At 35.7% G+C, this 27123-nt stretch overlaps 1 protein-coding gene across 11 annotated transcripts in view; it reads right to left on the bottom strand.

Annotated features, from left to right (window-relative positions):
* The window catches only part of SGCZ (sarcoglycan zeta), a 412929-nt gene that overhangs the window by 342771 nt on the left and 43035 nt on the right, over positions 1–27123 (bottom strand). For 4 of the 11 annotated variants that reach the window (XM_088163414.1, XM_088163415.1, XM_088163419.1 and 1 more), the window contains exon 2: positions 19939–20010. The exons of 4 other annotated variants lie outside the window; for them this stretch is intronic. In XM_088163414.1, the coding sequence (XP_088019540.1) occupies positions 19939–20010 (72 nt within the window). Of the gene's footprint in view, positions 1–2422; positions 2700–19938; positions 20011–27123 lie in introns of those variants that run through there. 3 more of the 11 variants (XM_088163421.1, XM_088163422.1, XM_088163417.1) reach the window with 3 other exon arrangements.

A 27123-nucleotide genomic window follows, 5' to 3' on the forward strand; every position in this document is an offset into this window, starting at 1 on the left:
TTATTTGATTCTGGGTTCACCAATGAAATTATAAATTTCAGCAGCTTTGCATCAAGGTTTCATTGTGAAAAAGAGCAGTTAAATAGCTCTAATACTCCATGTTACAATTACCAGCATGTTATAAAATCTCATTCTTATAAAATACATGGATCTTTTTAAATATAACAGTTCATTAATAGCTCTTTGAAAAATGACTAGTCAAGGCACTTCTTTTCCTGTTAGGTGGTGAAATTAATAACATCATACAGCTCATAATAGTTATATCAAAACATTACAAATTTTAACTGAAATATCAACCCAACCATCCTGCATTCTAATGCATCTCTTGATGACTTTCTTATCCCTACCATCTGGCAATAAGAAGTATTTTATTATTTTAAAAACAAGTACTCCACAATTCAGAAAGTTGCAGTTTTACACTAAGTATGAAAAAGAATCTTCCTTACAAAGATACTATTTGAATTAGCATTTCAAACCGAGTTTCCAGTGTCTCACTATTAATATTTCACATAAAGGTGTCTAAAAAAGCATAAAGTCAGAAGGCCAGAAGTCAAGTACTGCTGTTAGTTGGATCCAGAAAAGAGTCTCTAAATATAGCACTTAGAATTCACTTAGTGCCTCCTGTCATGTCACCATCCCTTTATGCTGAAAATTACTATTCTAGGGAACAATGTTTGCCAAATAGTCACTTCCTTTTTATAAAAAAAAACTCTTACAATTATTTCACACAAAAATCCTATGTTTTTTCTTGCAATATCTCACATTTAGCGACAGTTTACTAAACTCCCTGTGAAAAGTACAGGCTTACATGAACATTAAATTAGAACAAACTTTTCTGTCACACATTTCTAAATGAATGGCAAATGCCTGCAGAACTTCAGGATTAGGGCTATTTCATTTGGACCACTATGGAGCCATTTGTGCTTTCTCCTCCTTCTCTTTCTTACACACCTCCTCCTCACCCCTTTCTCCTGCTGTTTTTACTCCCCCAGGAGTGCTGGGTCAGATAGGGACATGGCAGTCCTGTAGGCAGAGAAAATGAGAGTAAAGCCCATCACCTGTGAGAGCAAAGGGGTTCCTTGCCTTAAATACACTGACACTCTCTGATCCAAGACTTAAAAATAAACATCAGCCTTTCAGCAACTGCTGTAATAAGTACTACACAAGAGTGTAGATAGCCCCTATCAAATCAAGATAACAGTGAAACACCCATGGCCACAGCAAATTGGAGGGGATGCCCATAGGTGAAGACACTTACTCATGAGTAGTACAATAAAAATAAAATCTGATTTGACAGTTATGTCTGCTTTTCATTGAACTGCTAAAACACCCTTAAGATAAAAGACTTTTCCTGAACAACTGCTTGCATCTAAAGCTACTGAAGTAAAACCTCAAACAGAAAAACTCACCTCGCACACACACACAAACTTCTTACCCAAAAAGAACAGGAAGAAAATGCACCCAAACAGGCAGAGTTTAGATTCCACTGACTGCTGCAATTCCCATATAAGGTTATCTAGCTACTGCCTTTTTTTCTAAAGACACTGAATAAAAGCAGAAGCAAAAAGCATCAGAGAAAACTGGTACTGTTTTGTCAGCACCCAAGCTTAAAGAAAAGGGCAGCTTATCACATTAATGAATTTTTTTGTTTCCCCCCAACTTCCTGATACACTCTAAGGTCACAGAGAGGAGGCAAAACAAAAATGAGAGCTGTTTGTATAATAGCTGCCTGCATAATCTTACATCAGAGAAGAAATGCCTCCAATCAATAGCATTGAGCAGCCACTCAACCACCTGGGATTCAAAGAAATCATTCCAGCAGACAAGAACTCCAAGTCAGGGATGTTACTTTGCTGATAAAGCCAGGTCATACCTTTCTTTAAATACAGACATTTACATATGGAAGCCAACAGAGAGAACTACGCATTTTCTTTGTGTTGTTCAAGGCTTTTTGACATACTGAGTTTTCCCCTAAAAATTAAGACCTAAATCTAGAAGTAACTAAATGTTAACCACAAAATTATTCAGTGACAGAAAAGTCATCCACAGAGAAATAAAATAACTAAAACAAGTGAGAAAATACAAACCTCCTCCACTATTAGTAAAAATTGGCAGTTTTTTCACTACCAAGTGCTGACACAATTATGGAAAAATCAAAAGCAAAAACTGATAGCCTTGAAGCTTTATAGAGAATTTTGGCTTGCTCGAAGACCAGTAGCTGACAGCTTGCCAAAGGAGCCTGTACACTGTAGATGCTCTAACAGAAGCTTGTGCATTTTAATATTGACAGCAAATGATCGAATATTCTCCCCATACACTAAAGCCTTACCGTCAGGCAGATTCAAACACCACGAGAATACCAGAAGTTACAAACACTTAGTCTTTCACAGCTCGCAGTAGAAGTCTAATGCCCATATCTTACCCAGCTGTTTAATCCTCAAAAGGCTGAAGGCAGCTTCAAGGTTCAGTCAGATACTCTGAAGATCACTAGAGAGAAGATGCAACTATCACTGCTGCTGCTTTGGGCAGGAGCCTAAAGCCGACATGTTTCTTGCTACAGGGATGTAAAGAGATTTTCGGGTATTTGCAACCTCACTTGCACTGGAGAGTCCTGCATCAACAAGCATAAATCATCTGCATAATCACTACAACTCCAGTATTTCAGCTCAATCACATAGGCAGCAATTCTAAGAAAGACTCAGCTGCTGCATCTGCATAGCTCAATTATACACGAGTTGAACAGACAGCAGGCTTCACAGTGGCTGAGTGCCACAGAGCTGGCTGGGGGAAGGGGAAACATACACATGGAACACTGAGAAGAAAAATACCTCAAGTACAAGAAAGTCCAGGATTGCATTAGCAAATAACACTCAATTTCAGGGACATAACTATAACATAGATTTAGGTTGGGAAAGAGGACAGGTTACTCAGGTGTCCTTGTATCACTTAAGGTAATTAGACCCTACACACAAATTAAGAGTACTTTCTTACCAGAAGCTTGTATTTTACGGTTTGTAAAACTGTTGAACTACTTCTCATTTAAAAAAAAACCCCAAAACAAATTAAAAAAAAAAAAAAAAGCCAACAACAAAACAAAAAAACCCAAACCACAAAAACTCATTACAACTTTAGCTCTTTCTAACACAGTAACTTGATCTTACCTGCTAAATTAGCTCCTTGTTTTGCTCTGTAACAATCTCCAAGAACCTCTCTCTCCTAAACAGCTTTTAAATAACACACCAACTCCCCATTTCACCTTCATTTGAAGCTGGTGAAATGAATTAGACTCAAGGAGGTTAATTACAATCAGATGCTGAAATTTTATCTTTAGGCTCGTTTCTGTCATCACAAGAATGTAAGAGTGAAGTCATATTTGTAAAGAAAATTTGATCTGATCGGTGTTTCCTCTAATGTTTCCTCTACTCATATATAACTAAAGCATGGAAAGCTTGGAAAAAAATGGTCTTGCTGGATAGCAAGCTGGCCCTGAGCCAGCAACATGCCCCTCTGGCAAACGTGGCCAACAGCCTTCTGGGCTGCTGAGCATTGCTAATAGGTCAAAGTGGGGGTGCTTCCCCTCTACTCAGCCCTGGCAAGACACATCTGGAGTGCTGGGTCTAGGGCTGGACTCCCTGATACTAGAAGTAATTGCAAATAATGGAGAAAGATCCAACAAAGAGCCACAAAGATGATTAAGGGACTGAAGCATCTCTCATATGAGGCTCAAGCTGACAGAGCTTGGAGTGCTCAGCCTGGAGAAGAGAAGGCTCAGGGGGATCTCATTTAAAAAAAAAAAATCTGCATTATAAAAATCTGATGGGGAAAGGTAAAAAAAAGATGAAACTGGACCCTTTTCAGCATTTCCCAGTGACAGGACAAGAGGCAACAGGCACGAATTAAATTGCAGAAAATTCATTTTAAATATAATAAAATATTTTTCTTGTGAGGATGATCAAATGCCAGCACAGGTTACCCAGAGAACTTGATATTCAAACTCTAACTAGGCTTGGGTCCTAACCTACTTTGACTGACCCTGCTTTGAGCAGGGAAATTTAAATTAGATGATGTCATGAAGTCTTGGCCAACTGCCCATGTTTTGTGATAACTCTGTAATGTGGTATGGTAATTTTGAAAAAACTCCTTCTGCAAAATCATAATAAATGTGAAATATTCCAAATATAACAAATCTTTATAGTTGCCAGGAAAAAAATTTCTGCATACAGAGAACTGCTCTTTGAAGTATTTTTGTACCTTTTAAGATAGAGAAGTCAAACAAGCATGATTTTAAAGGAAATGACAGAAGAATGTCTATTTTCAAGCATGTAAGGGAATATTAAATTAGCAGCCATATAATGAAACAAAGCTGTTTAACTAATCTTCTTTCAGTGTTGCAAACCAAGTTCACTCTTACGTAAAATTCAACTCTGCAAGGATTATTCAATGTGAAAATTCATTTAAACTTGCAAAGCAAATATTCTAAGTAGTCCTCTGAAGGGTTCTCTCAAGGAATTTTCTGTGGTTGGGTTCCACTCTCTCCTGTATCCTATATTATGTATAACCCAATTGTATTAATTACAGAGGGAAAAATATCAGCCAGCTGCATGTTTAACCAAAGAAAAAGGAAAGCCTTTAAGAAACAATCATGTTCAATGTAACAGCTAGATTGTAAGATTATGAGATGTGATTGAAGTTATTCTGGTTTTCACTTCATGTTATCCATTAAGTGTAGGACCATATTGGGATGTTGTGTCTTTTCAGAAATATATAAATAATGCACCTTGTACTACTATTGCTATTGAATATCGTTGTTTGAAAAAATAGTTTACTTCAGGAGAGAGCAATTCATAGTGTCCAGGACTCCAAGTAACAGTCTAGTCAAGTTTTCTCATTGAAGATACCTTCTGAATATTTGAAAATAGACTCTAAAATAAGAACAGGGTGAAACTACCTATTCATAGACTTGTCAAGCTTTCATGTGTTTCAGCAGCAGAGAATAAATGACTTATTCCTGTCTCTATTGAGGTTACTGGCAAATTTCCCATTACCTTCAATGAAGGGAGGGACTGTCACTGTGGATCTCTGAGGATGAGTTATTCATAACAATAAAGCGATGTGGATCACTGTGCAAAAAGACCAAAGGGGTTGCATCAAGAACACACAGTGAGATGCTCTGTTGTTCATTTCTCTCTGAAACCCTGTGTTGTTCAATGTCCATTTTCCATGGAAACCAGTCTTCTTCAAAGCCTGACTGCCAGAATGATATCTCACAGGCACACAGTCCAAGATTCAAATATTTTGAGATTTATGATGTCTTTATTCTTTCCTTTTTCAAAAGGAATTAGCCAGATCCAAATAAATCGGACTTGCATATGGCCTCTAATTAAATTCATGCTGCACAATACCCTTGTTGCCATGAAGTTGTGTACATTATCTTCCTATAGCCATCCTCCCAAAAACATTTCTGTGCCTGGTGAGAAAGCAGACAGTGGCTCAACTAATTGCAATCCTGTTTTATAGTTACTGAGGCAGTGCAGTTTGTTCTTTTGGAAAGCTGTGAAGCCCGTGTTCCACTAACATTTCTGATGTTTGCTTCTGTCCAGGAAGATAAAATGGTTCCTTCTAGTGCTGTTAGTCCAACAGCTTCACAAAATCTAGGAGCCTGACACAACGCCAGCGTCATAAATTGCTATAAGGCATTTACAGCAGAAGCAGACACGTGTGCTCTAGAGTTTTATACTGCTTTCCACATCAATTATGTTGAAATGTCAATGAAAGCTTACGTATACCAGCTTCTGAAAGTACCCTGGTAAATACTTATACCCACTGTTTAAAGAAGGGCACAATCTCAAAATGCATTAACTGGAAACACTTCTGTTTGCTTGTTTGATTTGAGAAAATAACATAGAATTTCAAGTAGTGAGTTAATCTCACTGAAGATAATTTGAGGTTATTTTAAAATTTAAATGACAAAGGGAGAAACAAAATTCAGACTCTGCTATTTGCTTCCTTTTTTTTTTTTTTTCTTTTATGTAGAGTTCAAATACGGAGGGTCAATCAAAAAGTTTTAAAATTACATGTCAGGTTCTTTCCTGTGTTGCATATCACATCAGCACCGAAATTTCCTCATTCACTTCATGGAACTGTTATTTCATGAAGGTTTGATTCTTGAAAGTTTTCTAAAAGGTGTTTCATGGGGGGGAAAAAGGGATGACCCTAATCAAGAGAGAACCCTACAAGAGATCCATGATGATGTTGCAAGGTCAACAAGAAGGCTGTGCCTGCACAAGTCAGACATGACTCAAGAGCACTTGATGTGAGGGCAGGTCTCCAGCTGATTCCCACCATCAGTGGGAAAGAGGATGATTTCTTCATCACCCATCCTGACCAAGAAACACTTCACCTTTTTTTCAGGGCAGCTGCTCCACAGATGTGCACCAGGAAACTGTGCCAGTAAGAATAAAGGTAGCTGCTGTGCAAAAAAACTATTTTGGAGATTAAATAGGAATATTTAGGCCTATCATTACTAAGAAAGTATCTTTGCTGAGGAAATGCTTAGCAGTAATTCAGACATTACCAAAACAGAAATAAAGAGTTTTATTTGTTTTACTATGGCATTCAGTAATTAGCTTTTAAATCTTTCAAGGCTAAAATTTCCTTATTGCAATGCAATTACTATAGTTGTTATGTTATCCTCATTATAATGGAATTTCTTTAAAAATATCATCTAAAGCACAAATTGTCTTACCACTTAAAGGTCAGTTACTTCCAAATTTGCCTATTCCATATAAAAATAATAATAATAATTTGAGGCCTGTTGCAATTTCAGTTTTTAAAGTATCTTAAGGTTGTCTGAAACTTATTTAATGAACAATTGGTTATTTGATTTGGGTGGATGTATTGAGCAACAGTAAGAGACAATTTAATAGAAAATAGTTGATTTATGTTTACTGCCGTTTATATTTGGCATGTTTGTGAGCAGAGTTTATACCTGGTAGAAAACAGCATTAGACCAGAATTCTAACAGGTATGTTTATACAATTAGCATGCATTAGCATTAAATAGATACAGTAACTATATTTGTTAGTGCAATAACTGAACTGTGGAGAAGTTTTGTTTTTCTTTCCAGCAACCTTATTTTGTATTTTTTAAAGTCCTGAAGTTAGAAAATTCAAGCTAAATTTCAAGACAATGTTTTTTCACAAGAGGTTATTTTTTTTCTAAAATCTTTAGATTGCTATGAAAATACATCATGCTGTGATTTTCCGAGTCTTCATTTCATTCATTTCCCCCCCCGATACTTCATTCCTCCTTTTAGCAACCTTTGTTTTGCCTATGACAGAATGAACCTCATGCAGGCAACTCTCAGAAGGTTAAAAACTCTTTTTTTGTTATTGTTATTACATTCTTTGTAACTTTTGAAATTCAGCTTCATTCTGAAGAACTTATCAGCATACTGAAATTTAAAAAATATCTGTTAAATTAAAAGGCCAAATATCCATTTATTTACTATCTGATAAAGAATTAGAAATGTAATTAATTTCACAGAGATATGCAGGAGTGCATTATACTCCCTTAATAGCTTGGGGGACCTTTAGAAAAGATTTTAAACAAGTGGTGACTGAAAGAACTAAGAATGTGGTCATTGTATATTGAAAACAAAGCTTGGGAAAAAAAAATCTTTAAGCAGGGCCAAAAATATTTTTAAAAGCTGAATCACTTCGTTTCATTTTTTCCCTTAAAACTGCCTGTATGAGAAGCAGACTTTCCAACCAAAGGAAATTTCCAGAATATCTAAAAGCCAAAATATTTTGTTTCCACAGTTCTGGAGGAGTCTATATGAAACCAAGCAGCTTACTGAAACAAACACAAATTTGATAAATATATTGTGTTAATAAATATTCTTTTTGAAAAAATAATATTGCCAATGTTGTGCAAATATAATTCTGCTTGTTAGTTCCATTGAACATAAGAATTTGTATCACTACTTATCTGCTCTGCAGTCTTATTTGAAGCCATAAGGAAAAGCATATTGCAGTAATTCCAAAATTTTAAGTGAGTGTAAACCTAATGCCTCTATTAATTTGGCAACTCATCTTGAATTATTTTTATTACCTTTAATCTGTGAGCAACAACTAGCACATAGACCAGTTTCAAAAACTGGCAAAGTGAGAATTACATTAGATTTATCCTAATGTTTTCTCTCAAAAGTGTTGCAAAAACAATACACAAGAAACTGAATCATTACTGAAAACTATATTTCATTATTCTTCTTCCCTCAGCCTGGTTCTTTGCTTTGAGGACAACTTTTGAAATTAATTGAATAAATTTATATACTCAAAAACTAGTAATAAAATTGCACATTATTTCTCCAAAGCCACATGGATTGGTGGAAATGCTAATATATCATAATATATGTCATTGCTTTATTTGATTCTCTATAGAAATCAATTACCTGATGTGACAGGTTGTCACATTATTTTATTTATTGTTATTATTGTTGTTGTTGTTGTGAAAACAGCAACAACACTTGTAACAGAAGTAGATATAACAGTCAGTAATATCAGTATCACTGCCTTTTAATAGAATATATTAAAAGATGGACATGGTATCTTTGAAGAAATATAACAGCAAAAACAATTTCTTTTTTTCAATTAACTCCTTTTTCATATCAATATGACATAATAGCCAAATATGGAAGTAGTCTTTAGGCATTTTGCAGCCCACAGCATATTTTTAGAGATTTTCTTCTAAAAAATGAGCTAGATGTACTTGTTGTTTGCTGTTAACAATCACATTGTTCCTGTTAAAGGGGGAGGAAATAAGGATGAGGCAGGCTGAGAGGCAGAAAGGTTTGCAGGGTCCTTCAAGGTAGGAATTCCTATTCTTCTACATGAGAGGCAAGCAAGCTTCAGACTGTAGAGCAAGAGCAATGGAGTCAAAACCTGGTTTCCCTTGGTGAACATCTCCTATATGAAATATAAGGGATATTGTTACTCTTTTCTTGTGGTTGAAGAATGTGTTTGCTCTATAACCGCCAAGATTTTATTACAAATTGGCAATACTCTTCACCTGTTCCATAGATCTCTTTCTGTTACAATTGAAATAAATCATTTGAGTGCTTTTATGCACAAAATCAATGAATTTCAGTCCATAATTTTTAAAAATTTTCTGCCATATTCTGAAACCCTATTTTTGCTTTAATTGAATCAATTTCATTATAAAAAGGCTTACGTTGTTAACTTGAACCTTCATAAACTTTCAACACTGTTCCTATCTATGACTGTCTGGAAAGTCTGGCACAGTACAAAAGAAGTTGGTCTCATTCAGTCTAGGTTTTAGGAGACAGAACTGTGACTCTTGATTCGTTTGAAACGGAGAATGAGAAGAAACATAATTTCCACATCTGTCTCATACCTTTGTTTCTCTGCAGCGAGTGGAGATGTGCCCAGCCCGAAGAAATTGTGGCAGTGCCCTGCAAACACCTGAAGGCTCACTGCAGTGACAGCATCTTGAGGGATGGAAGGATGCTGCTGCTCATCCATTTACTCCAGGGTGAGTGTTTGAGCACAGAGTCAGGGAGAATGGAAAGTTTGTTTCACTATTCAGACACAAACTCCCAAACTCTGAATGGGTGTCAGCAGCAGGCAGTGGGTTGGAGCAGAAGGTACATGCACAGGGTACATGATATATGCCCAAAGGCATAAACATTCAGTGTTATCAAAATTACATGTCCTCAAAATTGAAGCAAAATATTCGCTGGTTACCAGCTGTCCTCAACCCCACACTGAGAAAATTTGCTCAGTATAAATTGTCAGATGACAAAATGCAGCAAGTACTGTTTCTTTCCTTATTTGTTCACTGAAGCAACACTTAGATGCAAAAGCCTAAAAGGGTTAAGGACTCAGTTTGAGAGCAAATCTGTGTTTTTCCTAGGGTTTGCAGTTTCAGACATTTGTTCATCACAATTAAATAAATTCCTTACAGCCTGATTTGATAGGAAACTTGCCTATTTTAAAGGATCTGCTTTAAATTTTGAGGCCAACTTTAATTATGCACCAAGTACTCTCTGTGCAATATTTTCAAATAATCAATAAACCAGAAAGCATATCTAATGCTACTGAATTAAATGTAAGAAAATCATAACTGTAAACTTAGGACAATAACAAAGCTGAATTCTGAAAAGAAGTCATTGTAATGTGCATCAATCCATGTCCGTATCTATCATGTCCGTACTCTCAATTGTAATAAAATGCAATATAAAGTAAGCTCCAAAGTCTACATATATTCACATTTTTCATTGTATTTGTAGGCAATTGAAAGTAAAAGTGGTTTAGCTTTTTGTCTAGCTCACATTGCTGTAATCCAGTTTAATTTAAGCATATAGAACCAGAATGATTAAAAAAAATGTTAAGGAAGAATTTGATTCTGTATTGTGTGACTTTCATAATAAAACACCTTTTTATAATAAATTTTCTTAACACTTTAAAAAAAAAACATGAGCTCTCTCTTTAGGCAATAAAAGAAAATGACATTGATAGAATTCTTATTTAATTATTTCAGCTCATAATTGTTTGGGTCTTTCATAATTTCATTAGCGGTAATTCAAGACTTAAAAGAAATGGAGAAAGGAAGGAAAGTTGTTTCTAACATCTTTCCTGATCACTACATTTTTGCAAAAACAGCTTTTTCACCTACCAGTTTACATATTGTTCCATATTGTGAGATCAAACAAAAAATTATGAGAAGTAATTCTTCTTTTATATTCAAATACAGCAGTGAGGACTCTTTCCTATAAATTATTTAAAAGTATGCTATGACGGGGCATATTGTACTTAAAGTCTTGAAAGGCAATTATGATATTCGTATTTTCTGAAAAGTACTAAAATCTCATAAGATATAAGTTCAGATTATTCTCCTTACAAAACTGACTCTTCTGCTTTTTTAAGAGTCTATTGCTTTTCTTTTCCATGAAAAATATGAATCATGAAGGCATAATATTTATTATTTAGGTTAAATAAAATTGTACAGCTACCACTAAGTAACATACTTAGCACTTCAGCATTAGCATGGTATTTTTTTATTTTTAGAATGTATAGCTTGATTTATATGTAATTCCTGTCTTTTCAATAATACTCTAGAGCTTTTATGGTTTCTACTAGCTGTACATGTCATTTCTCTTGCTGCTAGAGACAATTATTTTATGTCAAGCATAGGTGACCTTCTATGGTTTTCTTTGTTTTATTGCTTTCATCTTATAACATTATCATTGCATTCTATCCTAATTTAAATTTAAAATTCATTTTTAGACAACATGAGTAAAAAATATTCAAGTTTTCAAATGCCAGAGTGTGTAAATAATCACTACAGGAATTTAAGGGGTTTTTTTTGCTAGAGGAATGCATGCTCCTTTCATTTTCTATTCTCTTTCATCCTTGTAGCTTTTGCTTTGAAAATCCATGTTTCCAGGCAATAACAAGGGCATAAAGTTATTTTCTGCAAATTGTGCTGTTCTAGCAATCTTTGTTTCTCTTAAGCATCTCTGCCAAAATGGTTGCATAAGCATTTTCCAATTACACATCGAAATGTTAAGCAGTTCTAACACATGCAAAGGCCAGAATGCTGGGTATCCTTGTGCTAGGTATTCTCCCTCAGCTTCTTTTTTGACCCACATCTTTTATCATGGTAAGAAGTGCAAGGTGCCCTCTTAGTAGTAAACAGGTAGGTATAAAATAGTGAAAAAAAATACCCAAAAAATGGAAGCAAAAGGGAAGCATTTTAATTTTTAAATAAGACTTACAGCTGTTTATAGCAAGTCCACAGTTCTGCTCTCTGTTCAGTACAGCTCTTACAGCTGCTGGAGTAAAAAGCTACATTTGCCTCTCTCACTTTTCCTGCCTTCAAGCAGGCTTCCCACAATGCCCCTGAGCCTCAATGCCCAAAAAAAAGATGGGATCTCTATGTAAATGGACTTCTAATCTTTTTGAAAATTTCCTTTCCTTCTGCAGCCTCCATTTCTCATGTCCTCAAAAGGACAACTTGGTATTTCAGTAATATATGCAGGATAAATTGCATAAGGTTTTTGGGTTGCAATTCCTCTTCTGTTTGATCAGAGAGAGGAAAGGTGGTTGTGGGCCAGTTTAGCTGTGACCAAACCAGTTCCTTCAGAGGCAGTTGCTGGAGCTTCTTGGAGCCAACCTGTAAAAGAATCAGCAGCCACTTCAGCTGTGCCCCAGGAGCCATCTCACAACTTCCCATGCAGAAAGGATTTTACCTTTTACCCTTTTGGTGCAGCATGAATGGACATAACAGCTGGTGTCTTCACTGCACAGCTGATGAATTAGAATCATATTCCTGTAACTAGGCATACCAAAACAGTCTTCCAAAAGGGCAGGTGCAGACAGATTGCACCTTAAAACATGATATGATGTAAGTTGAATCAATGCAATACATCAGTACGTACACTAGCCTACTCTCCCACTGTACTCACTTAGCAAATTTCTTTTGTGAGAAAAATCAGTTTAAACATTTGTTAGTTTATACAACCCTAAGCAAGTTGTGTAATCATCTATTTAGAAACAACTGCTCTTAAGCAATAAATTTCCTTTTCTGAAAATGAAGAAAGAAAAAGAAAAGAAAAATGAATAGGTTGAGTTGTAGAAATACGAGATACTGGTGGATTTCTTTTCACCCTTTAAATACTTATCTATAACTTCATATTTTAACTATAGCACTCTACTTTCCCACTTTTAAGCCTGCCCTTCATGTCCTTGGAGAAAAATCTCATCACTCTCTCAGCTCACAAGAAAGTGTGCTGAAGCCAATGACTGATTTCCTTGCCAACCGATAAGCCTGTCAGCTTTACTAGATATTTCAGAATTTATAGCATAGATTGCATCTTCCTAAATTAAGAATTCAAAAGTACATTTGTGTATTTTCAGATCAGCTGATGACCTTCCATTTTGTTTATCCTCAGTCTGTTGCAGGGAGTACAGTCAGGGAAAGCTGCTGAATTGATATTCTTGGTTTTAAGTTCTACATCTCTGCTAGTTTTTGCTAGGGTAGAGCTAAGGTTTTTTTGACAGTGGCTGGTATGCAGTGATGTCTTGGTTTTGTGCTGAAAACAATGCTGATAATTTCTGTTATTTCTGAGCAGCGCTTCTGTTCCTCACCCTACCCCACCTGTGCCTGGGGGTGCACATCGAGCTGGGAGGGGAAACAGGCAGGAGAGCTGAACCCAGCTGGCCCAAGGGACATTCCAGACCATGTGATACCACACTGAGTATATAATGTGGGGGGGAGGAACGAAGGTGAGGAGGACATTTGGAGCCATGTCATTTGTCTTCCCAAGTCACCCTCATGTGTGATGGAGCCCTGCTTCCCTGGAGATGGCAGAACACCTGACTGCCCACTGGAAGGGCTAATTGAATTCCTTGTTTTCCTTTGCTTGTTTACACACTTTTGCCTTCCCTATTAGGCTGTCTTTATCTCAACCGTCTCATTTTTCCCTTCTAATTCTTTCCCCCATCCGATCAGGGGGATTGAGCAAGTGGATCTGTGGTGCTCAGTTGCAGGCTGGGGTTAAACCAGGACAGCATAAATAAATTCACAATGAAGGAAAAGATTTGCAGAGCAAATATTTGCAGAGTGAGTATTTCACAGCACACATACAAGATAAACAGAGCAGGCACAGAAATCAGAAAGTGACTTTCAGTCCAACAAGAAGAACAAGGTCCTGAGCCCATATTATTTTGTGAAAAACAGAAGTAGCTCATCAATATAATTTTGCAGATATAAATTTATCAGAGTCTGAGAAACAAGACAGTTCCAGTCACTTGAGGCACAATGCAAATACATTTCCTCATATATAGCCAGATTAGACATATCCTCTTTCTTTTAAAAGGTGGGTTTTTTCATTTAACTTGAACTATATTTTAATTGATAAAACAACATTATTTTAATCTTGGGTTTGCTATGGACACATAACCATCGTACATATCTAAATCCCAGTGATATAATGACATCAAGTTTAAATTAATTACTTTACCTGAAAAGTGGAATATTTTTTATAAATGCCGTATTTAATAATATCTTTATAATTGTTTAATGTTTTACATTTATTTGTATTGTGTATTACACAAAATCAGGACCTGTAAGACAACCAATGTCATAAGAAAATGTTTCAAACAAAATGTAACAGCAGTTAAAGGAATCTAATAAAGTATCATTTGATTTTAGTCTTTCATGTACTAGTTGTTTGTTTTCTCTTTTCCTCTTGACATTTATGTTTTCAGTATAGTGTTTTTGTGTTTCTTTAGTTACCTTTTTCTTCCCTCAGTCTTTTTTATTTCTTCCTGCACTGTTCTGTCTTACTATTTTTAGTTAATTTGCTCCTGTGCCTTTTTCAACCACCATTTGGGCTCAGCAAGAGAGCAAAACTATTTCACACAAGGAAAGTGCTGCATGGAAAAGAACAATGTTTTTTCTCAGTCTTTCCTAATGATTCTATGGCTTTTTCGAGTGAAAATACTTGAAGAAATTATTTGCTGAAATTCACTAGTTTAACGGGGGAAAGTTGCATCTATTTGCCATTTAAGTAGTAATATGCTTTAAAAATAATTAAGTCAGGTAGCACAATTATAGTGGCCACACTTATGAAAGTGATATTGAAATTGTAATTTATGGAAATCTGTGGTTTATAACTGGCAGAGACTATCTCTGGCTTGCTAAAGATTTTTTTATTCTTTCTTGAGTGCATATTGCTTCTCAGAGTTGTAAATTCCAAAGGACATTCACATGAATGCAAAAGGTTAGTAAATTCTTCTTGATCACCACTTACATGTTGGGCTAAACCAGTGACAATACATTGTTGTAGAAATACTACCTATAAAAAAGTGGGAGAAGTTTTAAGATATAATATATATTATCATTAATTAATTACAAGCCATGATTCTTATGTACTATATAGTTTTAAATAAAAATTTTTTGGTATAGAAAAAGTTTTCTTAGACCAACTTAACTTCAAAAGAGAGATTCAGAATGTTACAAGTGGAGAACTATGTCACTCCAGTTTGGATAATATTAAAAAAACCAAAATCCCCTGTATCTACTCCAAAATTGTGCTTTGAACATAACCTTTCAGCTTCCTAAGAAAAAGTAATTCTGAGAAAATCAGGCAGCAAATATTTTCAAAATAATTATTTTTAATAATTGTATTGTCTTTAATACCCGGTAGCTTGGAAAAATGTTGGAATCCCTTTTGCACATGTACTGCATTATCAGACAGAAAAGAGTTTCTGCTCTCAGTGGAGTATAGAGCACTTGGAAAAAAAAAGTCTCTGGACAGGAAATAAAGTCGGGAGAAGTACAGTATCTGTAGCATATCCTAATTTAACAACTTCCAACTATTTTCAAGCAACATTGACAGTTAAGTTTCTGAGTGTATAAACACTTATTACTTATACAATTCAGTATCAGTACATGCTTGGAGAAATGTAAAATCATGCATTATTTTAAACAGGATCATTTTCCCATACCCTGGAAAAGGATATTAATTTCATGCTCTTTAACATGGCAAAGTAATTATCATTTTCAAGAGTTCTTAATGCTGGTATTTCGGTATTCAATAAGGTGTATGGGAGCTGTGGAATAACCATTTTACATATAAAGTTTCTCTGTGAAAATCAGAAATAATGAAAAAAATCATTACAAAGGAAATAAATGCAGGAAATATTTTCTGTTCTATTTCACCAAAGAAGCTATTTGAACCTTAAGACATTTATAAAATAATCAAATTCCATTTTTATCTCTGTATATTTCTGAGCTGAGTGGTGGGGTTGACACACCTGAGAGACAGGATGCCATCCAGGTGGACTTGGACAAGCATGAGAAGTGGGCATGTGGGAATCTCCTGAGGTTTAACAAGATCAAGTACAAGATGTTGCACCTGGGTGGGAGCAATCCCCAGTATCAAAACGAGCTGGGGATGAACAGATCCAGAGCAGCCCTGCCCAGAAGGACTTGGGGGTGCTGTGAGAGGCTGGATATGACCCAAACATGTGCACTCACACAAACGTGTTCTGGGCTGCATCTAAAGCAATGTGGGCAGCAGGGAGAAGAAGGGGATTCTGTCCCTCTTCTCTGTTTTGGTGAGACCCCAGCTGGAACCCTGCATTCAGCTCTGGGGTCCCCAACACGGGAAAGGACATGGACCTGCTGGAATGAGTCCAGAGCAGGCCACAAAGACAATCAGAGAGACAGAGCACCTCTACTATGAGGAAAGCCTGATTGATTTGCCTTTGTTCAACCTGGAGAAGAGAAGGCTGTCAGGAGACCTTACTGAGGGCTTTCAGTACTTAAAGGGGCTTGTAAAAAACAGACCTTTCTAGTAGGCCTTGTTGAGATAGGAGATGGGGTAATGGCTTTAAACTAAAAGCAGGCAGAATCAGACTGCAAGGAAGAAGTTGTTTTTTGTGAGTGTGTCAGGACACTGGTGCAGGCTGCCCAGAGTGGTGGTAGGTGCTCAGTTAATGGAAACATTCAAGGTCAGGGTGGATGGGACTCTTAGCAACCCAATCTAATTCAAGATGTCCCTGCTCATTGCAGGAGGATTGGATTAGATGACCTTTAAAGATCCCTTCCAACTCAAACCGCTCCATGATTTTAATAAACAACTCCAACATATTTCATAAATGAAATAAAAGAGAAAATTGCTTATAATTGCATATGTTTAAATTCATAGTCCATTTCTAGACTTCTGAGAATCATTATCAAGTCCATTTCAGTGGTAATTTAATGAATAATTTAATTGTGAACTATATGGTATACTTCTATATATTAGGTAACAGAGCCCAGAGTACACAGAAACTTATGTTTTATATTTCTCTCAATAAACAAGTTCTGGCTTACTTCACTATTTGAGGATGAAGGCACATCCTACCTGGTTAAGCTAAATGAGACCTCTGATTCCCAGTATATTCAAGTCACCAAAAATGTTAGAAAACAAAAAAATCTGGAAATCATAGATGTGCTTAAAAACTTAACACACAAGGTAGTCTCCAGGCAGTTTTTGCTTCTGTGATCTATGGAGTAACCAATTACAGTACATAGTATTCTAAACTCACGAGATGTGATTTCATGAAAGATCTTCTGAGTTCTGAAATCAGCTCATATGAGCACATATACTACAACCCAACCAGTTCAGAGCATTTGATAAAGTAAAACCCCAATTTTTTACATTACCATAAGTAGCTATTGTTCCTCTCAACATAGTTTAAGCAAATTTCAACAGCCTATCACATTTTTTTTCTCACAATGTAAAGTTTTCTAGCTTGATTTATCTCCAAGTAATGTCCCACTAAAACCTAAGTTTATTTTTAATGTAGCTAATTCTGGAAGAATCACATGAATCACCTTGGGCACTCTCAACTGTAGAAGTGTGGCCTTAGCTGTTTATGTTAGTACTGGTTTTGCCATGACTGAGATGCAGTTGTAATCAGGACAGAGCAGTTGTAAGTGAGCACAATTCATTATCTAGCACATGATCTTGGTCAAGCTAAATATGGTCCCTAACACAGGAGGAAGTTTGCACACACCTCCACATCTCCTTTCCTCTTTGATAAGCATGTTTGATGAAGATAACTGCAGTGGTACTGTCATTTATTCAAACATCAAAGGGCTATGCAGATTTGATTTGACATATGTATTTTCCCAATATGTGAGGCTGATGAGCTTCAATAAAACAATTACAGAGAACACTGTTAGTTCTGAAATAGCCTGTCAATAGTTTGTCAGTCTTTCTTCAGGCAATGATGGCATTCTTTGGTTTCATTATTTCTACTTCATCTGGATATTGCAGTGATTCCCCTCCTCAGATGTCTCTGTGGGGGGGCTATAACTGGCATCTGCACCACCAGCAATCATATTGCCTCTCTTTGACCAGAAGTCATAGCAACAGCCATTTAAAGACCAACAAGTACACTGGTATGTGACCTAAAAGTGTGCAGGGAATTTCTTCCTAAGAAGTTAGGGTTATGGCCCTCAGAATAGTAATAATAATAATAATAATAATAATAATAATAATAATAATAATAATAATAATAGTAATAATAATAATTTTTTAAAAAAAGCAAAAAAGCAAAATTCAGACCTTGCACTCCTAGGAACTTGTCTATGAATACTGATACAGTATTTTTTTCCATATGGTTCAGATACTGAACAGTATTTTTTCCATGAAAACAAATTTTCATATTTAACCTCCAGGATGCATCTATTATTCAAGTTTAATTACTATTAAAAAAGCATCAATATGTTGTTGCAGCCATATTATTCTTTTGGTATATATATAATGTTGGCTTCTCAAAAGACTAATCTTTCTTTTCCCACAGACACACATTAGAGGGAAGATTTTCTAGTTTTCAGAGTCTATTTATAGATGGAATTTGTATTTTCATTTTTCTCTTCCACAAAGAAAAGAGTATTATTCCAATTTTGGAATATTTGCAAAAATGCAAATTATCTATCTATCTTTCATCAATAACAATGGAATAAACAAAAGCTGAAAATCTAAAGTTGTTGCAATGCTGTCAGACTGGTCACTGCAAAAGCAAAGACTGTGTTTCTTTTGCTTATGTCATGATTTAAGCCCAAATGTAAACTAAGCACCATGCAGCCCTCACTTACCCCCCCATCAAGTGGAATGGGGAGGAGAACCAGAAGCAAAGCCTGTAAGAAAAGAAAAGTTTAATAATTGCAACAAAGTAAAATACAATAACAATAGTAATAACAATAATAATGAATAAAGCCCAAGAAAGAAAGTGATGCAAACTACAATCGCTAATCACTCACTGACCAATGCCAAAGCTCATCCCTCTTTCAGGTAACTCCCCTGTTTATATACTGGGCATGATGTTGTATGTTATGAAATATCCCTTTGGCCAGGTCAGGTCACCTGTCCTCATTATGCTCCCCCTCTCCCCAGCTTTTTTGTGCACATCAAAATAACAGGAAAAAAATAGTCCTTGGCTTAAGGCAAATACTACTTAGCCACAACCAAAACATCCGTGTATTGTCAACATTACTCCCAAAATGAATCCAAAATGCAGCACTGTACCAGCTACTGTGAATAAATTAACTCTATCCCAGCCAAAATCAAGACAGCTTTCTTATAACTAATTAATGAATTAAAGCACCACAGTGTCTTCTTACTTAATTTGTTTATTTTCTTTATTCAGATAAGATTTGCCAGTTTTAGTGGTGTATGCATCTTGAGTTAAATCTGAGCACTACCTATTAGTGAAAGACTTTTCCCAGTTGACAGAACTGTGAAAAATGCAATTATACAAAGCTGATAGATTATTTATTTTAAGAAGCAGAACCTGTCACATTTTTTCAACCTGCATGTAGAAGCTTGCTCACAATTATGTCAAAATGTGAAGATATCATGGATAGCAATTGGAGAAAATATTTTCATGTTTTTAGTATGTTCAGATTCTGCCTATATAAACAATATAGATTAGAAAGCACTACCAAAAAAAATGCATTCAAACAGAATACATTCACTTCTCTTCTTAAAAAGAACTGTAATTAAGTTTCTCTCTTTACCTGATTGATGTTACTTTTAAGTGTTATCTTTATGGTCTCATCTCTCTCTTCCCTCAACAAAAAAGTGTTAACACATACACTGAGAAGACTAAAAAGGAAGATGGGGGAATATGGGATGACTCAAACAAAAAAAAACCTACTGAAGCTGATAAGAGCTTAAGTCTCTGCAAAATTTCTTCTTTTTTTCCCTTCTCCACTTCTACCAGGTGCAACACAAAGGAGAGAGCATGACCTTTACAAATCAAGTGACCTCATAACTGCTAAAGCTCTTTAAAAAGATACAAGTTCTCTCTTATAATGAAAGTGTCCCACAGAAAGATGAAACACTTGTCTACTCACAGGACAGAGTAGGGCTTCTTTCCAGCCACAGTGTAAACTGAACTTCCAGTCTCTGGGTTTGAAAACTTGGACCTGAAAATAGGAATGAACAGTCTCATAATGTCCCAGGAGAATATGACTTATTCTGCTGCCAGGTGACTCTCTCCTAATTTATCTCAAAAACTAGCCTCTATGCAATTAAAAGCTAAAGAAAAATCTCTCACTTATAATTTAATATAGTAGAAGATGCTGTAATGATGGAATCATAAATTCATTTATACATGCATATATACAGGGAGAATGTATTTGAATGTAAACTAAAAAATTGACATTTAAAATGGAAAATACAACATACAGGTGCATTTTTTTCTGCAAGTAAAGCCATGCTAAAGCCATGCTAAACTGCTAAAAGAAACATTATGCAAAATAACTTTTCATGATTCTGGATTTGCTTTGGACATCTAAATCTTAGGTTAGATTTGCAGCCTGGAGGGTGGGAGTCAATGTTTGCTTGTTTTTTTTGAGAGGTAAATAAATTTGGAAATATATAATTAATTTGTAATTAATATTTGTACCAAAAAGCAAGACAAATATAGTTTAAAAGTCCAGCTGCAGAAAGTTTAACCTGAAAACTCAAGATCTGAACCTGAATATTTCTGCAGAGCTATTAGTGTAACATTCTGGCTAATATCCATACCAATTACATAGAAAAGTAGATATGCTTAACATGTAGTTAACAGAGAGTCTTTAATTGCTGTCATAGAGAAGACCCCAGAGACGAAAAAATTACACATTTTCCCTTTCTGATGGCTAAAAAGTTTCAGTGGTTGCAGAATGATTCCACTGTCACAGGTGGAGATTATCTAAAAGCCTATTAAGTGACTCAGTTTGCCCTTTAAATAGAAGTTTTAATGTGCCATGTAGACACATGCTGGCCAGTGCCATGCACAGACATGTTCTTACAGTGCCAGAGGCCTCATATGGAAGTTTCCTGAGCTACCAGATTAAAATTTTGATATAACTTGTCACTAAGGTAAGAGCATACAACAATGAACTAACCTAAAAGATGAAGTTGCTTACTGGATATGAAACCTTAGATTTTTTTTTCATCATTTATTTTTAAAAGGCACAGAACACTTGGAGTAGCATGAGAATACAAATGAAATTCAGCAAAATTCCATTAACTTCAACCAAGCAAGAGTTTCACGCATTCATATTGACACAGGCTAACACACAAACCCGTTGACAAAGGGTAAGCCTGCAAAACCAGCTGCTTAAGACATGAAAGATGCCATAAATAGCACCATCAGATGGGCAAAATTTGCCTAGTTTTCAATTCAGAAATTAAAATAACATTCCATCTATAGCATCTTTTGAGATGCCTGCAGAGCTTGGCACCAGAACTGAAGCATTAAAATCTATTTCAAAGCTGTTGCATGAGTACAGAGAGGATTCTCTAGAAACAGCAAGATACCACCACAGACTAGCACAGGAGTTGGAACAAGCAACATTCCTTCACAGAATTCAAAAATAGCTCTAAAGAACAGAGAAGTACTAGCTGTCAAACTACCTATTGGCAGTGCTCTCCAGAGCAGCCAGAATCAGGCTGCCCATTTCATCCTGACTTTTTCCCAGGCTGGGCTCAAGACCTCACAGCTCTCTCAGAGTACACAAGACCTCCTCACAGCTCCCTCAGTGTGCTTCAGCTTTTCTAAGCAAGACTGCCACCACTTCTCTATCTCACCTCATCTCTGTCTCTAGTTCTGCCATATCATTTCTTCTTGCCATCATCCAAATTTGTCTCGTGAGGCTTTTCTTTGCCCTTGCCTGCCTCAGTTCCCTGAAGTTATGTCTATGTAAGAAAGTAGAAGACTAATTGGGTGAACCAGACCTGAAAGCCCGTGTTTTTTTGCAAATTTCATATCTAGTTTCACTGGCAGAGGCAAGTATGTGACTCCAAATTAAGTCAGGTACCTCCTAATGTGAAATATTCTCTTCACTTAAGTTTTCTATACTGTAAAACAATAATTTACCACGAAGTGCTTTCAGCTAGAGAGCACGCCACTAGCAAGTTATGCTGAAATTATGTCCTATTGCATTATTTTTGAAATGCATTTTCTTATTTGTTCTATGAGGTTATTTCTTTGAAGCACAGTAAGATGTTTGCTACTCCCAAAGTTGAAAACTGCCTGAGAAAAGCACCAGTTGTGACTTTATGACCTTTTTAATGTGGGAAACAGGTCTAAGGTAATAAATGCTTTAAATAAAAACAGTAAATGTTTTTAAAAATTACATACAGAGAAAACGCCATTGTATTTTCACACAGAATATTTGCACACATAAAAAAGTAGGTCAGTATTAGCTTGTGATTCCAGCTCTATTTTATTTCTAAATGTCTTCCACTATCAGACCTTTCCTATTTCTGCCTTATAGAAATAAAACCTACCAAAACCAACAAACAAGCAACAACAACAACAAAAAAAACCCTAATTTCCCACTCTTCAGATTAATCACTTTTTCCTCCCCGTCTACTTCAATCTCCTTGCTCACTCTCTGGTAGCCTTCATATCTCCATTGCAACACTTTTTTCATTTTCTATGCAAGTTCCCACCAAAAGATTATGAAGGAAAATAAGTCCATTACAGATTAAGGTTGTTACCACTGTTATCTCTGACTGTTATGTTTAAGAAAATTTATAATAAAGAAAGCACAAATCTCACATGCCCACCTCCCTACATCATGGGAGAGATTCACATGTAAAGTTTTGAAAGTCTGGCTTGTAATTTTCATACCTCATTTGATAAGTGTAAAATTTGAAGCCTGATATGCTCCAACACCTGTAAGTCTTTACATTTTATATTTCAAATAACACTACTGATTGTTTGAAATGTTCAGATTCCAAGCATAACAAGAATGAGATAAGATCGATGCTGTGTTTTGTTTACTAAATGTACATTTTTCTCCTGAAAATCAACACATCTACAGAAGTACATGAATGGACTTACATCTGAATGATCTGTCCATTGTATCTTAAGATCTGCAGTGGTTATATACTTGTTACATTGCTCCAAAATCATTCTGTTTTCAAGAAGAAAATCTGAAAATTAGTATAATTTTCTCCCACACACAGCCTTTTCCTACTTGTTTTTTTGTTGGTTTTTTTTAACACCTGTGTAAATAAACAAATCATGCATTACATATGCACTATTGATTCCCAGGAAGTTTGGAAGAGATGTTTATGTCAACTTGCAATACCTATAAAGAAGATGAAGCCCTTTCATCCTGTGTTGCAGAAATATAATTTTCAGCTAATGATTCTGCTAATTTTCATGGAAAATTATGAGCATGCCTTATTTGTGCATTTATTTATATCTTTTCCAGAGAATTAAAAAATCCATTTCCTATTTTGAAATTCAGACAACTTATCAATTCAAGTTTTTGAGAACCAAGTAAAATGAGTTCAAATGGGAAAAAACAAACAAACAAACACCACCACCTCAAAAAAACCCCAAACCAACAGAACCAAAAAAACCTCTAAAACTAGAAGCAGCTATCTAAGCATTCAACCTATTCCTCCATTACAGATTGCTGAGGAAAGGAAAGGTGAAAAGGATGTTGGGTGAGAGCTTAGAGTACAAATCCCTGTTTTTTCCTCTAAATTTTGGTGATAAAACATGTTACTCAGACCTCCAGAAGATTTTCAAAGAGTGTGTTCCACTGCTGCTCAGTTACTCTGTACTTTCTATATGTACATCTACGTATTCACATGTACACATACATTCACACCTTTATTCCCACCTTTCTTCCACACACTTAAAAAAATCCCACATGGCAAATCCACTGAGAAGAACTTAAAGATAACTCCAAAGTTATATGGTTACACATTCAAGAGTCAGGAGGCAGAGCAAAGTCCAAGCTAAGCTTTCAGATTTATAGCAGTGGCTATCTCTGCATTGCTCTTTGTGGTCCCATACAACAGAACTTATAACTTCCAGTACTTCAGAGTCAAAGGAATAATTAATTATTTCTTAATCGACTTCAATTTTAAATCCTAGAATAATAAAATTGAGATAATTAACAGTTTACCAAGAAATTCCAGATCAGTGCTTTCCAAGGTACCTAAATGAACTGGATTGGGAAAAAAAAGATGGGAAAAAAGATTTTTGTTCTTTCACAAATATTAATTCTATATAAATTGACTGTGATGAATGCTGGTACTGAAGTGAGTGAGATTTAAATGCTACTCTCAGCAATTAAACTAAAAACAGTTAAATAGCTGTTCTAAAGTTACTGAAGCATAACTCAAGTAAGTAATTAAGCTAGGCATAAAAATGCTATTTCAAATTTATTATATACACAGCTCACATCTAAAGGAATATGTTCTTTTGGGATCCTTTTCTCCCAGTTCTGTATCTTGGAAAAGGATGAGCATAAGACAAATTAATTATATTTTGCTTCTTTCTTCCACAGTTATAAACCAGACTGTCAACAGCATATTGCATCATTTGTTCAGGAATCTGTAGGATTCGGGGTCCTAACCCTGCCTTTCCTTCCATCCCATCTGCTGTGGAAGTGAATGTAGAAGGTTTATGTTAATATTTTAAAAGACTGCTTTAAGAGGCAAGTGTCACTTTAATGGAGGAGATGGGATGCTTTTTTATGGGTTAAGTTTTATCCTGACTCAACTTCATCTCATCTTTTTCCTGTTTTTATGTTAAAGTATCTTCGACACAATCGGGTTAGAAATTCTGAATATTTATGCCTATAAGCTGTAGGCATAAAAAAAGAGGCATGTGCTATTAAAATCAAAATGCTCTACAGACAGTTCAAGATTTTCCAGCTTTGTTATTGAATTAATCAGCAATATGGTCTCCAAGGGAGTAAGAATAGAGAAGATCACAGCAGGAAACATACAGTAAAGCTGAAGCCATGGCATAACATATTGCCATACACTCATTGGTATGAACACCACCATGAGCACATTCAAAACATTTATCTCCTCCTGCAGTAGCTGCCTGCAGCTATACTAACCTGGTGCCTCAACAGCTGGGCACATCAAAGGGAGAGAGTCAAAGGAGACTGGAAGGTCTCCTTTGGATGATCTCCAAAGCCCAGGGTATGGCCAGGAAGTAATTTATTAAGCATATTTATTTGGCCTGAAGGAGATTTATTAAAATTTGTTGTTTCCTCTGGGAAATACAAAACCAAATTTAACTACTGACAGGTGTTATCTTCAAATTCATTCTTTATAAAACCTCAGTGGTCTTCAGTTATTCCACAACTATTTCCTAAAGGCAAAAGGCCTTTATTGGCAACAGAAGTAACTCAGAAGAAAACTGGTGAAAACAGGAGTTGCCAAAACAATTTTAATAAAGGTATATAAATCAAGAACATTCATAAGAAAAAAATGATTATATTTCTTAAGCTTGAGAAGAAAAGGCAGAGCACATTTTATTTGGAGCAAAACGGGAAAAAAGGTACTCAGAACTGTGAAACAAAGGAAACTGAAACTGTGTAACATACTAAACATTCAGACTGCTTTGATATAACAGTGTCAGGCAGTCTAAGAGCAGTGGACTGTATTTTCTGTATTTCTGTATATTTTCTGTAGCTTTCAAAGCCAAAGCCTTCCTTGAGATTCTTGGAAGAGAAGTGCTAAGATGAAAATGAACTGCTATTAAATATGGAGTTGTTACGCTGCTTTATGATTACTTTTGTTGATAATATTTTCCACCCTGCCACCTCTGTAATCAAAGATTTTTTTCATTTTGTAAGGAACTTGCTGAGTTTTAACATTAGTGTGGCCAAGTTTTAAAAGTGGCTCCAGATAAAACTAACTAATAAGGACAGAGAGGATTTTTTTTTATAACTTTGTAAATTTTATTAAACTGTGTGTACATGAACCTGAGACAGATTTGAAAGACCAAGGTATTCGGGTAAGCCTCTCTTAAATTTCAAATGTCAGCATCAAGCAATAGATTTTGAGGAAAAGCCCTTCCTATGTGGCAGGCACAGACCAGCAACTCTGGCAAGAAGCAGATGGCAGATATAGCTGAATGTTCTGAATATTTTACCAAGATCATCACTCAAATCTTAAAGGGAAGCACAGAATAGACAAATGAAGGAATTAAAGTAACTCTTAATGCTCAGATTTGCCTCAAGACACAAATTTTAAAAAACTGAAGCGCGGAAAACCACTACCTCTTCACAAACTGCTTCAAAATTGTCTTGTTTCTGTCACAGAAGCAAGTCTACCTACTCTGGGAAGTGTGGCAACTCTGAAAAATAAAGTCTCACTTCTTAGCTCTGTTCTTGGGACAGGCAGGATTAATCACTCAAATCTTTAAAAACTGACCAAGGAGAAAGACTAAGCAGCATTAAGAGAAACTGGGAAGAAAATAATTAATCCGAAAGGAAATTTCTAGCTTTATTTTGAGTTTAAAAGCAAGTCAAACTAATACCATTTCACACTGAAAGAGGGAGATATGGGGATATCCTGGCCTACATAATTTCACTATTCAAGCAGATTACCTTTCTTCCTTCATATTTCTAAACTGAATATGTATACAGATCAGCCCTAAGAAACTCTTGAATATAACTCAGTTTTCATTTCTGAAGGCTTTATTTAAGCAGGCATAGATAGGAAACAGAATCTTAGTCATACAACAATAATAATACAATGGAAGTGTCCATCTATTTCCCCAGGGTGACAGAATTGGGAGTTGCATAGCACTTGGACTGAGCATATCCCATTGTGAATGGTTGCAGTTATAGACTGCATATGTTATTTTAGTTATGACTGGTCAATTTTCAGGCAATTTTATCAGCTGTGATAAAATCCAAGCATACAATACTCTGACATATTGCTCTGGGGCCTTGATTTTATTCTTATTCTGAGAGGTACTTTTGGCACCTTCAAGAGTTATTTGTTATATGCATTCAGAAATCAGAGAATTTGTGATTCAACAAAAATGCAGCTGTCATATTATTCACCTTGGTGTCAACAAAAACAGTTGCTGAATGCCCAAAACAATGCACAAACTTGATAAAAAAGCAATAATTTGGTTCAGCTTTCCTGATGTGTTTGTGAAAAAACACGTTAAATTATTATCCAGTGGACAAAACAACCAGGACAGCTTTCTATTATTTTACTTTTAATTTGTTAATGATGGGCTTAGAAATTTTTTCATATGGAAACTTCTTTCT

The sequence above is a fragment of the Sturnus vulgaris genome, chromosome 4, assembly GCF_052056855.1.
Source record: "Sturnus vulgaris isolate bStuVul1 chromosome 4, bStuVul1.hap1, whole genome shotgun sequence".
Lineage (NCBI taxonomy): Eukaryota > Metazoa > Chordata > Aves > Passeriformes > Sturnidae > Sturnus > Sturnus vulgaris.